This window comes from Neofelis nebulosa, chromosome 17 (genome assembly GCF_028018385.1).
Source record: "Neofelis nebulosa isolate mNeoNeb1 chromosome 17, mNeoNeb1.pri, whole genome shotgun sequence".
Lineage (NCBI taxonomy): Eukaryota > Metazoa > Chordata > Mammalia > Carnivora > Felidae > Neofelis > Neofelis nebulosa.
Genome location: NC_080798.1, coordinates 17,606,178 through 17,623,825, shown reverse-complemented (window position 1 = coordinate 17,623,825; position 17,648 = coordinate 17,606,178). Strand labels below are relative to the sequence as shown.

At 38.7% G+C, this 17,648-nt stretch overlaps 1 protein-coding gene across 7 annotated transcripts in view; it reads left to right on the top strand.

Annotated features, from left to right (window-relative positions):
* ZNF461 (zinc finger protein 461) overlaps positions 1-5,025 on the top strand; it is a 36,435-nt gene extending 31,410 nt beyond the window's left edge. For all 7 annotated transcript variants that reach the window (XM_058709424.1, XM_058709419.1, XM_058709422.1 and 4 more), the window contains one exon: positions 610-5,025. In XM_058709424.1, coding sequence (XP_058565407.1) covers positions 678-1,997 — 1,320 coding nt within the window. In that variant the 5' untranslated portion in view covers positions 610-677 and the 3' untranslated portion in view covers positions 1,998-5,025. The remainder of the gene's footprint in view (positions 1-609) is intronic.
* The last annotated feature ends 12,623 nt before the right edge of the window (positions 5,026-17,648 follow it).

The following is a 17,648-nucleotide window of genomic DNA, read 5'->3' as shown; positions in this document are numbered from 1 at the left end:
GCAACCTTGTTCTCAACTAAAAACCATTGGTTCAATCCATATATAAAAGGGGAATAATAGACATTTGGGGACAATTAGCAGTCTCCATCTCATAATCCCTTGGCCTGGTGGAAAGTGTTAAACATATACTCTTGTAGATTCTGATTCAGTTTATCTCATTCTGAAACCAACTCTGGTAGATATGGATACATTTGATCTAGAATGTTTCCTAAACATCTATAATTGCAGCAAACTCTGAGGTAGATCAAAATTTCAGAACAACTGGGTCACCCGGCTGGCTCAGTTGGTGGAACGTGTAACTCCTGGTCTTGGGGTTGTGGGTTTGAGCCCCATGCTGGGTGTAGAGATTGCTTAAAAATAAAATCTTAAAAAAAAATTCAGAACTATTGACTTGATTTGTTAATTAACTCCCTCACTTTCTCTTCTGAGCTCTCATTTCTCTGTGTTCTCCTTACCGTTTTTTTTTTCATTCAGTTGCATGATGATATTTTAGAGTTCTCCAAGACTCATCTTTTACGTGAATTATTTCCAATTATCTCTCTTTGCTACCATATATATTTTCTTTTCTGACACAAAACCAGCAATTAAAGTGTGTTTCTTATCTTTCAGACTTGGTGCCCAGGTGTGAGGCCAAGAAGTTATCTCCAAAAGACATTTATGAGACAGAGTCATCCCAAATGGCTATCATGGAAGACTTTAAAAGTCATAATCCTGAGAAATCCATTTTCAGAGATATTTCGGAATGCAATACTCAGTTTGAAAGACAACAGGAACAAGAGGGCTATTTCAGGCAATTTGTTATCAACCATGAACATATGCCTATATTTAACCAACATTCTTTGCTAACTCAGGAATTTTATAATAGAGAGGAAATCTTTGGATGTAAAGAATGTAGAAAAAACTTCAGTTACCACTTATTTTTTAGTGATCACAGAAGAGCTCATTCTAAAGAAAAACTGTCTGAATGTAAGGAATGTGCAGAAATTCTTAATATATCATATCTTACTAAACAGAGAATTCAAAATAGTAACAAGTGCAATGAATGTAAGGAATGTTGGAGAGCTTTTATTCATTGTTCACAACTTAAGCAACACCTGAGAATCCATAATGGCGAAAAACGCTATGAATGTAAAGAATGTGGGAAGGCCTTTAATTATGGCTCAGAACTTATTCTGCATCAGAGAATTCACACTGGTGAAAAACCTTATGAATGTAAAGAATGTGGGAAGGCCTTTAGGCAGCGATCACAGCTTACTCAACATCAGAGACTTCATACTGGTGAAAAACCTTATGAATGTAAGCAATGTGGGAAGGCTTTTATTCGTGGCTTTCAACTTACTGAACATCTACGACTCCATACTGGTGAGAAACCCTATGAATGTAAAGAATGTGGAAAGACTTTTAGGCATCGCTCACACCTTACCATACATCAGAGAATTCATACTGGTGAGAAACCCTATCAATGTAGAGAATGTGGAAAGGCCTTTAGCTATCACTCAAGCTTCTCTCACCATCAGAAAATTCATTCTGGCAAAAAACCTTATGAATGTAGTGAGTGTGGGAAGGCCTTTTGTGATGGCTTACAACTTACCCTGCATCAGAGGATTCATACCGGTGAGAAACCCTATGAGTGCAAGGAATGTGGGAAGACTTTTAGACAGTGCTCACACCTCAAAAGACATCAGAGAATTCATACTGGTGAGAAACCTCATGAATGTATGATATGTGGTAAGGCCTTTAGACTTCATTCACACCTTATTCAACATCAGAGAATACATACTGGTGAGAAGCCCTATGAATGTAAGGAATGTGGAAAGACCTTTAGCTATCATTCAAGCTTTTCACACCATCAGAGAATTCATTCTGGGAAGAAACCTTATGACTGTGGAAAGGCTTTTAATCATGGCTTGCAATTTAATATACATCAGACACTTCATACTGTTGAGATGCCAGTAAGGTTTCCTCTTCTCTCTCCCCATCCTAGTCTAGCATCATGAAATTATTTTTAGAAATTTACATTTTCTTTTTTTTTCTTCAAGATAAATGTTGGTAAAATAATGAATTTCATTAGTATTGATTTATTTCAATGATCCTTGAAAAAAAAAAAACTTCAGGCAGGGAAAATTGAAAAATTATTAACAGGTAAAAATTGCTCTAGTTCCAATGCTGTTTCTAAGTTATTATAATCAATATTGGAAATAAATTTTATAAATAGTGTTTTCACTGAAACCAGTGAAGTGGCAGAAATAAAATGAAAACAATTTATTCCCCTCCCACACATCTGTGAGAGCCACTATGTGTGTGTTGCTCCTTCCTGCTCAAACATACCTGCAAATATGGAGGGCTTATTGCATGTATATGGAAGATTTTACCGCCTATAGTGACATATTTCACAGCAATTTCTTTTTGCACTTAAATAATTGTGGACTTTTTTTCCAGGTGAATACATACAGATCTAACTTATTGTTTTTAAAGCTCCTGAATATTTCTGGTATAGGATGTATGTCCATATTTTAAGCCATTCCTTCCTATAGACATTTGATTGCTCTATTTCTTTTTCATCCCAAAGGATCATACAGTAAATATTCTTATCTCATCATTCTTTTATTTCCATTGGGTAGATTGCCAACTGTGAGAGCGTATGTAGTTTTGATGTTACATTAATTTTTTAGTTTAAAAATTTAGGTAATAAAAATACATGCTACAAAATTCAAAAGTTATCAAACAAGTAAAGTAAGAATTAAAGCTTTCTTAATACCTGATTCTATAGGACCAGCTGTCAGGTCTTTGTATTCTTCCAGGGATTAAATTTTTTAAATTCTTTGGATGAAAGTGGATTAATCATAATCTTTGTTTCATGAAATTCTCATCGTTCCAAATTTAGCCCTCTTTCATTTCAGTATTTCCAAGGGATTTACAGACGTGCCAACTATCAATTTACTGCCTGTCTTCTCCAAATCCTTCATTGCCTGCAATCCTTCGCTGCAATATTGGAACTCTCTCTTTTGTTTATAACATTATTTATCTGAGTCCTCTGTCTCTTTGTTTTTGGTTAAGTCAGACTAGCTAATAGTTTTTCAACTATATATTTTCAAAGGGCCAACCCTTGGTTTTATTGATCTTTTCTATTGTCTTTTAAGTATCTTTCATTTATATCTGCTCTTATATCACTTCCTTCCTTATGCAAACTTTGGGCTTAGTTCTTTTTTCTAGTTTCTTGGGGTGTGAAGTTAGGTACTTAAGATTGTTTCCCCCTAATGTAGCTTTTATCCCTGTAAACTCCCCCATTAGAACTGCATTTATTATATCCCATATGTTTGTTTCCATTTTCATTTTTGTTAAGATATTGTCTGATTTCCATTTGATTTCTGTTTTGATCAATTGGTTGTTCAGGAGTGTGTACTCCTGAATATGTATAATTTTCACATATTTGTGAAATTTTCCAGTTTTCCTCCTGTTAACGATTTGTAGTTTCATACCATTGTCGTCAAAAAAGTTACTTGATAGGATTTCAATCTTAAATGTGCTAAGACTTATAGCCTAACATACGATTTATGCTGGAGAATGTTGTGTGTGTTCTTGAGAAGAATGTGTATTCTGCTGCTGTTGGGTGGAATATTCTGTGTATGTTCGTTAGTTCCATTTGGTCTAAAGTGTTATTCAAGTCCACTCTTTCCTTATTGATTTTCTGTCTGAAAAGAGCTACTGTTGAAAGTGGGATATTGAATTTCTCTGCTCTTTTTATTGCTATCTACTTCTCCCTTCAGATCTGCCAGTATTTGCTTCATATATTTAAATGCTCTGGTGTAGGATGCATATATATTTACAATTGTTATATTCTCTTTATGAATGATCACTTATATAATGACTTGTGACAGATTTTGACAAAAAGTCTATTTTTAGTGATATAACCACCCCTGCTCTCTTTTGGTGATCATTTGAACAGAATATCTTTTTCTGTCCTTTCACTTTTAGTCTATGTGTGTCCTAAAGCTAAAGTGATTCTCTTGTAGTCAGCATATTTTGGAATTCTTCTTCGTCTCTGTCTCCCTGTCTCTCTCCCCCTCCCTCCTCCCTCTCCCTCCTTCTCCTTCCTCTCCCTCCTCCCTCACTTCTGCCTCCTCATTCTCCTTCTACTCCTCTTTCTCCTTCTTTTTTTGGTCCATTCAACCACTCTATGGCCTTGATTGGAGAATTTAATTCTTTACAGTTAAAGCAATTATTGATAGGTAAGATCTTATTGCCATTCCATTCATTGTTTTCTGACTGCATTGTAGTTCCTTTGTTCCTTTCTTCCTCTCTTGCTGTCTTCCTTTGTGATTTGATGATTTTTTTAAAAATAGAAGTATGCTTTGGTTCCTTTCTTGTGTATTGACTATAGGTTTTTTCTCTTGGTTACTATGGGGCTTACATAAAACATCTTACAACCATAACAGTCTATTTTAAGGTAATAGCAACTTCAGTTGCATAAAAATTCTCTGCTTTTACCTCTGCCCTCCCCCTAAGTTTTATTATATTGATGTCATATTTTATGTCTTTTTATATTGCATATCAAGAAATTACAGTAGCTAGTTATTTTTAATATATTTTGTTTTTTTTAACTTTTATACTCAAACATGATTTATGCACTACTTTTGCAATATTATTGTGAATTTGACTATTTACCTTTTCCAGTGAGTTTTATACTTTCCTAAGATTTCATGTTGTCACTTAGTGTCCTTTCATTTCAACTTGAATTCCCTTTAGCATTTCTTTTAAGACAGGTCTAGTCGTGATGAACTACCATAGGTTTTGTCTGAGAATGTCTTAATCTTGCCTGTGTAGCTTGCCATATACATTTTAAGTTATCAAAATCTACTTTACCTGTGTATTAATTCCAGAGAGATACAGAAATGTTACCCATATATAGCTCTGTTTCTTGTTCTTCCATTTTGTGTTATTATACATATTATATCCTGTTATGAACCTAAACTTTATATGTTTTGTGTCTACTAAAGATGCTGAGTAAAGAAAAGAAGCAAAGTATATACTATGGAATTTGTTATATTAACCTTCTTATTTACCATTTCTATTTCTCTTTGTTTCCAGTGGATCCAAATTAATATCTAGTATCATTTCTTTATTCTAATACAGCTTTGCTCCCACCTGCCTTCTTTGTGTTGTTTAATATAGTAATTTCTGTATGTTCTAGGTCTAACAATATAGTTATATTGTATACAGTTGTATAGGTATTGTGTAGTGTAAGTCCTGACAGTTTTTCTTCTTTAATAATGCAAGTTCCTGACTTAAACCAAGGCATCCACTTCAGAGATGGCTATCTCCAACACATTGCCAGCCACATGACTAGATAAAGAGCCAGGCCTCCCCTCTCTCAAGGCTTTTTAGGTTTAGAGATCTTGGTTGATTTCAATAACTGGCCATTTGGGCTCCTTTTTTTTTTTTTCTCTTCCTGCACTTCAGATTCCTGCTCTTATGTTCTAACCTCATCAATAAAGAGTAAGCCCCCTAAACCCTAGGCCTCCCACCTATGAGCCCTTAGTCAAACAAAGTAAAACCCTTTACTTTCTGTCTCTCTCTCTCTGTGCAACCTCACTGTATGGCTCCAGATGTGCCGTGTAATTTTCAGGATTTGCAAATAATAAACGTTCTCTCTTTTTTTAAGTTTATTTATTTTTTTAAGAGAGAGAAAGCAGGGGAGACAGAGAGTGGGGGAGACAGAGAATCCCAAGCAGGCTCCCTGCTGTCAGCACAGAGCCCAATGTGGGACTTGAACTCATGAACCCATGAGATCACGTGCTTACCCAACAGAGCCACCCAGGTGCCCCATTGAGTGTTCTCTTTCAGAGTTTCCTGATGTTTATTGTTGAGGGCATCTTGCAATTATAGTAAGAACCACAAGGGCTAGTCCAGCCACAACATTCATTATCAATAGCATGGGACTGGCACAAACATTGTTTTATATATATAATTGCTTTTTAGACCAAATAAGAGAAGAAATATGCATTTGTGATATCTTTTATAATTACATCATTACCTTTACTGGTGCTTTTTTGGTCACTTGTTTTCATTCTGAAGAACTTTCTTTAGTGTATTTTGTAAGGTGGGTCTGTTACCAACAGATTCTCTCAGTTTGAGTTTGACTGGCATGTCTTTATTTCACCATTTTTTAAAGGCAACTTTACTTGCATATAAAATTTTTTGTATACAGATCCCCCACCCACCCTCAACCCGACCAGAACTCCTCTCAGAACTTTGAATATGTCATCCCATTGTTTTCTGGTCTGTGTTGTTTGTGATAAGAGATTTACTGTTCACTTTATTGGGGCTCCCTTGTAAGTGATGAGTCTTTCTGTTGCTTTCAAGATTTTCTTCTTGACTACCTTTTAGCAGTTTTACTATGAGGTCTTTGTGGATCTTTGCTTAGAGTTTCTTTCGCTTCTTGGATGTGTATATTAAAGTTTTTCAGTGAACTGGGAAATTTTCAGCCATTATTTCTTAAATGTTTTTTTCTGATTCTCTCCTTTACATGTATGTTGGCATTCTTAATGATGTCCTATATTTCTCTGAGGCTCTGTTCATTTTTCTTCATTCTTTTTTCTTTCTGTTCTTTGAATTACATAATATCCATAGTGATCATATTGATTCTTTTGCCAGCTCAGATTTGTTGAGTTCCTCAAGTTAGTTTTTCATTTTGGTTATTGCAGTCTTAAACTCCACAATTTCTATTTGGTTCTCTATAATTTTGATTTATTTATTAATGTTTGCTCTTTGATGAAGCATTGTCATCATATTTTCTTTTGCTTCTTTAATCATGGTTTCCTTCAGTTCTTGAACATAATTTTAATGGCTGCTTTGATGTCCTTTTCTGTTAAGTGAGATACTTGGGCCCTCTCACAGACAATTTCTATTGCTTGCTTTTTTCCTGTGTTTGGGTCATATTTTCCTGTTTCTTTGTATGTCTCATAATTTTTTGTTTAAAATTGACACTTGAGGTAATATATCGTGTTATATATTTTGGCAACTCTGGGTACTGATTTTTCCACCCTGGTTTCTGAACGTTGGTAATCTGTGGCCCTTAATCAACCCCAGAGTCTTTCTTGTTTGTTTGTTTGTTTGTTTTCCAGTGGGCTCACATCTATTGTGGGGCTTGAACTCATGACCTTGAGGTCAAGAGTCAGATGCTCTACTGACTGAGCCACCCAGGTGACCTGTTTCTTGTGTAATTCTACAGTTGGCTAATACGGTGATATTGTCTTACATTCTTTAAAGGGGTGGTCATAAAGCATTCAAGGCCACTTTTCATAAGGGACTGTGCCACAGAGTTCCATGAGTTTTTTGTTTTTTGTTTTGTAACTCTGAGGATCAGAATCTATCTTGCAGAGGCATAGGCTGCAGCACCAGCAAAGATATGTTATAGGATGTTAACCATCTGGTTTTAGGAGTATAGGCTTTAGCATGCCAAATGGTGATATGCTCTTCTTTCAAAGAAGCCATCACCCAGTGGTCCTGAATACTGCACAGGTTATCACTCTTTCTCCTGCATGCACTTTAGAATGAGTGTTCAGTGCCTGCTTAAAACACACAACTAATTGTCCTAGGGTAAGTTTCATTTCCCTGAGCCTAGCATCAGTAATGACTTATGCTGGAATTGAGACATATGATTCAATCTGAGGTAGAGATTTGGGCAAAGACACATGACCCAGGACTACTTTAAGGAGGGTCTGAATCTCATTTCTGTAAATGCCAGTTATCAAAACTTGTGATTTAGGTCAGTTAAATCTTTAACAGAGGTTTTGTAGGACTCAGAAAATACAGCACAAAGCGGGAAAACTCAAAGCACAAACTCTCAGCAGCACAGATCAAGCAGCGTGCTTTCAAGTTAGCAACTCAAAATGCACAGTTGCCAAAAGGCAACAGAGCTTATTAGCAAACCCAAGCATAGAAGAAAGCCCCTGGTAGTGGCAGTTATTGCTTAGACACTGATCACTGTCTTAATTTTTGCAGCCACAGTACAGATGTGGGATATACCCCCAACTCAAAATTTTGTTTGGTTGTCAAGACTGATGTTGCCACACATGCACCAACAGAATATGGAAAGGTTTATTACTCATATAATGATATTTTCTGGGGAGAACAAAGCAGGATTCCAAGCAGGTCTCAAAATGGATTGAGAGATCAGGGAGGGGAGAGTGACTTGGGTTTTTATTGTGCTTAGGGGTGGGGCTGTGTAAGGGTTCCCATGAAGAGGCTGGGGTTTGTGTAGTTTGAACTTCCCACCGCACTAAAGGAAAGGACACACAACAGTCAAACACTAAAAATGGAATCATACCCTTTATTACACTGTATTATCTGTTACTTTGTAACAAGCTACCACAAACAGCAGCTTAGAGCAACACACAGTCATTCTATTACAGTTTCTGAGGTTCATGAATCTAAGCATAGCCTTGCTGGGTCCTCTACTTCAAAGTTTCTCATAAGGCTACAGTCAAGGAGCATGTGCCTGGCTTAGCTGGAAGAGTGTGCAACTCTTGATACCAGGGTTGTGAGTTTGAGCCCCACGTTGGGTGTAGAGATTACTTAAATAAAACTTAAACAAACAAACAAACAAACAAACAAAAAAAAAAAAAAACAACGAAAAAAAGGCTACAGTCAAGGTATGGATCAGGTTTTACCTGAAGGCACAACTGGGGAAGGATCACTTCCAAGCTCACATGGTTATTTGCAGGATTTAGTTCCTTATAGGCTATTAGGCTAAGGACCTCAGTTTCATACTGGTTGCTGGCCAGAATCCAATTTCAGTTCATTGCTGTCTGGGCTTCACCACTATGGCATCTTACTTCATCAAAGCCAGCAAGACACGGTCAATAAAGAGTCTTATAGCAAGAAAGAAGTTGTCTTTTGTAACTTCAATCATGGAAGTGACTTCCTGTGACATTTGCCATATTCTGTTGGTTAGAAATAAGTTGATAAATCCACTCTCAAAGGAAGGGGATTACACAAAGCCATGCATATCAGGATCAGGGATCATTGAGGGACATTGTAGTCTTTCTGCCACAGGGACCTATGGCCATTTACTTGAGCAACTGTACATTGGAAAAAGGAAAATACTCATACATCTTGAAATCATTGTCTGACTTGACAGTGATACCCAGAGACCTAAAGCATTATCATAGTCCACATGTTAAAATAGTCTTATGTGGGTGTCAGGTAATAAGTTGATTCCTGACCAATGTCTAGTTTACAGGGGATCTGTTGGGTTCATAGATGATCTGGTGGCTCTTTTATGTATCCCTAAATTTACAATAAGTATTGACATTTTGGAGTTGAAGTTAATCCACATATGGGATCCTTGGCCTTTAGTGTTAGAGTTGCAGTGGAAAAAAACCAAGTGGAAACCTCTGAGATTATTCCTGTTCCCTCAAGCTACAATGGTAAATAAAAAATTGTATCACATCCCAGAGAGATGGTAGAGATTAGTCCCACCCTAAAGATCAAAAGGATGTAAGGTTAGTGGTCACTATTATACCTCAGTATCATATGTCTATTTTTTTAACTTGTTTTATTTTTTATTTTTTTAAATTTACATCCAAATTAGCATATAGTACAACAATGATTTCAGAAGTAGATTCCTTAGTGTCCCTTACCCATTTAGCCCCCCCCCCACAACCCCTCCTATAACCTTCAGTTTGTTCTCCATATTTGAGTCTCTTCTGTTTTGTCCCTCTCCCTGTTTTTACTCCTATGTCTGTTTTATATCCCAGTCTGTGAATGTAACTGCAAGCTCTACCAATTAGCAGCCTTTGGAAGTGATATTTTTGCTATAGCAGGTGTATAGTATACAGTGATTGATTTGAATGAGTTTATTCTTTTCTATCCCAATCACAAAAGAAAACCAAAAACAGTTCGCAAGTGACAGACAAAATATGTATTTATGATTTTGCCACCTCTGTCAAAATATAACAGGAGATTTGGACATTCACAGTAATTGATTAGAAATCAATCTAATAAGACAGCATGGGGGAAGGATGTCATGCACATTGGAAGCCTTGTTAAGACACATGTTCCTCAGAGGATGAGAGAAGAACCTATAAAGATTCAGAGACCTTCCACTTAGTAAAGTAAAAGAAATTGCTCTATTTGTATCCTCTACTACTGAGAAGAAAGTATGCTTCCAGGCAAAATTCTTTGTGCTATGAAAGCAACACATTCAACATTTTAGAATACCCATAGACAGAGTGGCAAAGAATGCTATCAGCTTTGAGTGGGTCCTAACATAGTAAAGGGCTCTGTAGCATGTCCTAGCTGAAGTACAATCAGTGCTTCCACTGGAGCTACGTGATCTGAAATAACTGTACTGTTGGGAGATATGACTGATGAAAATGATGCAGTGTGGAGTTCATGGCAAGCCGTAATCAGAGCAGGATGAGCAAGAGTATGTCATCCAAAGCAGATAATTACAGTTTTTGAAAATAAGCTCCTGGTGTGCTACTGGACCCTGTGAGGACAGATTGCTTGGCCATGTGAAACCAAGTCACCATGCACCCTGAACTGCCCATTGTGAGGTATATCCTGTCAGAACCACAAAAGTGATAACATTGGATGAGCCCAGTGCAATTTTGAAAAACTGGAAATGGTACATTGAGGATTAAGCACAAGAAGTACTAAAGGGCACACAATCTACATGAGCCTGTCACCCATCACTTCCACCAGTGTCTCAGATCACTCATATGGACAAATGGGAGTCCCATATAACCAGCTGAGGAAGAAAGAAAAAGGCTGACCTTGGCTTACAGTTTGTTGACTCTATATGTGAATGTAAACTGAAGTGGAAAGCAACAGTGTTACACAGAAGCTTCACAGGGGTGGCTCTGAAAGAGAAATATTTCTCATTGGATGAAACTTAATGTATTGCATTTGGTCATCCACTTCATGTAGAAGGAGAAGTGGCCCAAGAGAAGAATAATCACACTCCTTGGGTAAATGACCTAGTCAGGGGCCTGGAAGAAGAAAGGTTAGAAGATAGTTTTATCAGTCAATATTTAATCAGAGAAATAGAAACAGTATATATAAAGACTTATTGTAGTGAATCTGCTTATGTGATTGTAGGGGCTGTCTAGGCAAGCCTAAAATCAGGAACAGCAGGCTAGAATTCTTGGACATGAGGTGAAACTGCTATCTACAGGCAGAATTTTTTCTTTTTCAGGGAATTCCTCAGCTCTGCTCTTAATGTCTTTCAACTGATGAAATCTAGGATAATCTCCCTTAAAGTTAACTGATTATGGACTTTAGACACATCTACAAAATACCTTCACAGCAACACCTAGATTAGTGTTTGATTGAATACCTGTAGTCTAGCTAAGTTGACACATATACATGATCTTAACTGTCCACCGCTTATCAACTTGGCACCCACACACATTTCCTTTAATTACACTCTTCAAATGAAGACCATGAGTCCTATTTCCAACTAACATGAAACATTCTGTGTACAATTGAAAACACATTAACCCTTTCTCCAGGAGAGGATGCCTTTGGATGAAGTTCACTCTCTTTTTTATACCCTGTAACTTAAATATTGTGATATAAAGTTAACTATTTTTTTAATGTTTGTTTTTGATAGAGCACAAGAAGGAGAGGGGCAGAGAGAGAGAGGCACAGAATTTGAAGCAGGCTTCAGGCTCTGAGCTGTCAGTGCAGAGCCTAATGCAGGGTTCAAACCCACAAACTGTGAGATCATGACCTGAGTTGAAGTCAACCAACTGAGCCACCCAGGTGTCCCTGAAGTTAACTATTATTAATAAATCTTATGTTTGATGGGATAAGAGAGGGAAGGAAACAAAAATATTTGGTTAATAAATATACATAACAAAATGAGGAAGAATTATGCATACTATTAGTGTTCTCATTTTTACAACTGGTCATGTAGCATTTATAACTACCTTCTTTCACTACACATTTCATATCTACTTTGCCCTCAGCAAGCACCTCAGCTGGCTTTGATTCTTTCCTGGGAGGATAACCCAAATATTCCTAAAGTGTCTGAGTCCTTAGGAGTCCTCCCTGAATCCAGGTGCAGTTTTCCATTAACATTAGTTGCAGGATGCAGCAGTAATGAGACACCCTAAAGGATCTCTTATATTTCACACATAATCTTCTTACATCCATTATGTAGTACCAATTTCCTCATGGTAATCAGGACCAATGACTCATTCAGTACAGTAACCACCTCCTTTGCCTGTTGATTCAGAAGCATGAGGAGCCCAAAGTGGCCTCAATCCAAGGTGGCAGCTTCATCTTTGACTTTAATGGAATGATTGATGTATCTTCTGGTGGAAGCATTCCTCTCTTTGTAACTAAGACTTCTAGTCCAGCAGAGCCTAAGGTTGCTGGGATGGAAAGCAAAAATTTTGCTGTTGGATCACTAGGGGTGATAATGAGTGGAACCACTCCCATTTGCACCCCTTGATTCCTGGACTCTGGGAAAAACAGCACCATATATTGGATGCTGATTTAAAGCATATACATCATCCTCAAAGACACTTCCCCAGTCCCACAAGATACTGCTACCTCACTGACACTGAAACTGAGGCTTCAAAAGGCGATTCTAATACTCCATCAAGACCACTTCCTCAGGATGATAGAAAACATGGCAACACCATGTGAGTAGCATGAGTATGGGCTTGTTGCCACAATTCATTTGCTGTGAAATGAGCCCTCTGATCAGAAGCAAATGTTACTTGAAATACCACAGTGATGCATAAGGTGCACTATAAGTCCCAGATGGTGGTTTGGTGGAAGCATTGAGTGCAGGAAAAACAAAGCCATATCACCCAGGGAATGATGCCTTATTGGTGACTCTGTCAGTCTCTGCTACTGGCAGACTGGGAACTCGGCAGTAGCTGTAACCAGGACAGTCACGATGAATGGAAGTCCATGTTGCTGAATCGATGCAGAACCTCCATCTTTGGGACCATGGCCACTTTGTTTTATGAGCCTACTGGGCAATGACAGGAGTGGCTGAGGAAAGAGGCTGACTGATATCCACAGAGTTGATCATCCTATACATGTATTAAGATCCCCCTCTGCTGAGATAAACATTCACATTGGACACAAATATCGTCACATCATTTGCCTACTCAGACCTATTCATATACCACTTCCCTAGACCTCCTTATCACACATTTTTCCAGTCATATTCCTTCTAAATCCCTGACCATCCAACCAAACTATTGGCCATAGTCTATGAATATAGATTCTTGCTTCTGGCCATTTCTCCTTCCAGGCAAAATAAGCGACCAGATGCTCTCTTTCCAATTTTTCCCACTGGGAAGATTTCATTTCATCATCGTCCTCCAAGAATGTCCCAGAAAGGGACTATAGTACTGCAACTGTCCTTATTGGGGTGGTACTTGCATATCTTACAGAACCATCTGTAAACTACGTTCACATTTTTCTCTTTGTCAGCCAGCTGGTTGTAGGGCACCCCCCATGTATGGGCTAGGAAAAGGTAGTATCATAGAATTGGAGGTCATGTGCATTTATTTAGTCCACTTCTTCATGCAAATTTGCCTTCAGGGCCTGCTTGGGCCAAGTCTCCTCTATACCACTCTCATTTGGTAATGTGGTGCTGCTGTCCACATCCAACTTTGTGGCCTGGTGGGCAGTTCAGATCTCATGGTGATTTGAAGGACTATGATTAATTGTTGAGTCTCTACTAAAGCCCAGTAGCAAATCAAATGCTATTTCTGAAAAAGAGAGTAACACCAAAGGATGGCAGGACTTCAAAATCTAAAGGCTCTGCACTGTGATTCACCAATAGGGGCCTGCCAAAGGCTCCCAATAGCATCTCTATCTGCCACTGATACTTCAAGCACCATCAGATATTATGGAACATATGGATCAAGTAGGAAAGCAGCTTGCCTAGAAGGCTGGACCTGTTGAAGAGCTTTCTGTCATTCTGGGCCCCACTCAAAACTAGCAGCTTTTCAGTTCATTAAGTAAATGGGCCATAATGGCATATCCAAGTGAGGACTATGTTTTGTCTAAAATCCAAAGAGCACACTACATGTCATGGCTCTATTTTGGTTCTAGGAGGGGCCAGTTTCACTTAAAGTTTCACTTTAAGAAGGATATCTCAAGGTGCCTGTGAAGCGTCTGAATTTGGCTCAGGTCATGATCTCGCAGTTAGTGGGTTTGAGCCCCACATTGGGCTCTGCACTGACAGCCCAGAGCCTGGAGTCTGCTTCAGATTCTGTGTTCTGTGTCTTCCTCTCTCTGCCCCTCCCTCACCTGTGCGCGCTCTCTCTCTCAAAAGGAAATAAACTATATAGATCTATAGATATATACCACCACTTTGACTCCATAGAAATTCCACTATGGTGGAAGGCCTTTGAATTTTTGCTAAAGTATTTCCCACTCACTGACCTACAAATATCTTAACAATACATCTACCATCCTTATGCCTTATTAATGTAATGGACTAACATGATGACTTGGGGAAGGGAAGTGTGATCAAGGTGTAGGTGGACTAAATTATGATCTAGAGCTGGAGACTTGATATACCCTTGTGATGGTTAATTTTATGTGTCATCTTGGGTAGGCCACAGTACATATTTGCTCACATATTATTCTAGATGTTCTTTGAAGGTATTTATTAGCTGAGATTAACATTTCAATCAGCAGACTGAGTAAAGCAGATTGCCCTTCATAATATGTGTGGGCCCCATTCAGTCAGTTGGAGGCTTTAATAGAAAAAAATTGGCCTCTCTTGAAGAGGAAATTCTGTGAGCAGACTGCCTTTAGGCTTGAACTGCAGCATCAGCTCTTCCCGGGTTTTCCAGCCTGCATGACTGCCCTGCAGATTTTTGATTTGCCAGCTTCCACAGTTGCATGATCCAATTCTTTAAAATAAGTCAATCTCGGGGCGCCTGGGTGGCGCAGTCGGTTAAGCCTCCGACTTCAGCCAGGTCACGATCTCGCGGTCCGTGAGTTCGAGCCCCGCGTCAGGCTCTGGGCTAATGGCTCGGAGCCTGGAGCCTGTTTCCGATTCTGTGTCTCCCTCTCTCTCTGCCCCTCCCCCGTTCATGCTTTGTCTCTCTCTGTCCCAAAAATAAATAAAAAACGTTGAAAAAAAAAATTTTTTTAAAAATAAAATAAGTCAATCTCTTTCACTGTGTCTACCTCCTGTTTGTTTATATACGTGTGTGTATATATGTGTTTGTATACATACATGTTAGTAAATATATACATGGGAAATATATACATACGTGTATGTGTATGTACACATATATATCTATGTGTATATGTGTGTATTTGTGTATAAACCTCTAAGTGGTCCTGTTTCTCTGGAGAACCCAGACTAGCACAGCTCCTGAGGTAGAACAGTAAAGGTGTATTGCTAGCCTGAAAACACAGTGGTGGTCTTTACTAACAGGTGTTTAGAAAAAAAATTTTTTTCTAGGTCAATAGCTCTATACCACATACCAAAGGATATGTTAATTTGCTCAAGCAACAAAACCATATCTGGAGTGCAATTAGGATTACCACCTGATTAAATTTATGATCATCTATTGTCACTTAAGATCCATCTGTTTCCCACATAAGCCAAATAAGTGACTTGAATGAAATATGTTGGATATCACCACCCCCCTCATCTTTCAAGTCCAGTGGCACAAATCTCTGCAATCCCTGCAGGATTATGGTATTACTTTTCTTTTTTAATTACTATTTTTATGGGTAGAGGCAGTTATACCTACAAAGGCTTCTGGTTGGCCTTCCTTAACATAATAACTCTCATGCTACAGGTCAGAGAACTAATATGGGGGTTCTGTTGCCAAGTAGGTCTATTCCAATTATGCATTTGGAACTGGGGAAATAACCACAAGATGGGTTGGGAAACTAATGGACTCTAAAATTCCATTGATCACCTGACCTCCATAAGTCCCTACTCTAACTGGTGGACCACAGTGACATTCTGGGTTTCCAGGAATTAGAGTTAGTTCAACCAAATGTTCATTAATTCCTGAAAAGTATAATTATTTTTTACCCATTGTAGCTGCTTTGGCATTTACTTTGGTAAATGGCCATAGTTTCCTCTGGAGAAGGGTAGGTGAAAGATTAACAATATAAATTTTTGACACTGTAGCAGTGTTCTTTTTCAGAGGGACCTGGGTCTTCCCTTTTATTCAAGGGGCTCTGGGTCTGTAAAGTGGCTCAGGTTTGGGAATTGGTTGAGGGGTTATGAATCACTGTAGTAATTCTAGTTAGACTTCTGTTCACTCAGCCTAGAAGTCTTCTGCTTATATAGATCAAATAAGAATTTAGTAATCTAGGGGTGCCTGGGTGGCTCAGTCAGTTGGGTGTCAGACTTCAGCTCAGGTCATGATCTCCCAGTGGGTGGGTTTGAGCCCCATGTCGGGCTCTGTGCTGACAGCTCAGAGCCTGGAGCCTGCTTCAGATTCTGTGTCTCCTCCTCCCTCTGCTCCTCCCATGCTCATGCTCTGTCTCGCTCTATCTCTCAATAATAAATAAACATTAAAAAAAAATAAGAAAAAGAATTTAGTAATCTAACCATATATGTCTTTTCTAGGTATACTGTGATCAATTAGCAAACACCATAGGTCTCTGTGAGTCAGACTGCATTGTTTACTGCTTTGGCTTTGCTGCTCTTTACATAACCACACTGGCCGGGAATCCGGCTTCTGCTACTCCAGGATCCCATTATCCTCATTATATTTTTTAAATGTTTATTTATTTGAGAGAGAGAGAGAGAGAGAGAGAGAGAGTGAGAGAGAGAGAGCAGGGGAGATGCAGAGAGAGAGGGAGACAGAGGATCTGAAGTGGGCTCTGTGCTGACAGCAGAGAGCCCAATGTGGGGCTCAAACTCACAAACCATGAGATCACGACCTGAACTGAAGTCAGATGCTTAACAGACTGAACCACCCAGGTGCCCCTCCTTATTGTATTTTGAGATTCCAGTCATTGGTAACAGTTTCCACCATAATTTTCAATGTACAGAGAAAAGAGTTCTTTGGTATGCTGAGCCTCCTCCTCACAGTTATAGTGAAAAGTTTGTCTTCTAGAATCTCTGGAGTAGGTTAGCAGGTCTTAGGTGATAAATATAGTCTAGCATTCCAATCTCCCTAAGCCTTTGGATACCTTACTCTGCAGTATACCAAGGAGGTTCTAGCATATCAACTTCATTTAGGGTAGTCCACTCTTAGTCCATGTTTTAGCTAGCCAGCCAATTAGAGCCTTTCTTAACTCCTCAAACCAAAACAATGACTCCAGAATCTGCCTGATACAACTTTATATTCTTTCCACCATAATCACACACCTTAAAATCCATTTACAAACATAACCCACAGATTTATATTTGCATAAATTAGAAAAATCATGCAGTTCTTTTGGTGTATAGCACAACTCCTTTTTTTTTTTTTAATTTTTTTTAACGTTTATTTATTTTTGAGACAGAGAGAGAAAGTGCGTGAACAGGGGAGGGGCAGAGAGAGAGGGAGACACAGGATCTGAAACAGGCTCCAGGCTCTGAGCTGTCAGCACAGAGCCCGACGCGGGGCTCGAACTCACAGACCGTGAGATCATGACCTGAGCCGAAGTCAGACGCCCAACCGACCGAGCCACCCAGGCGC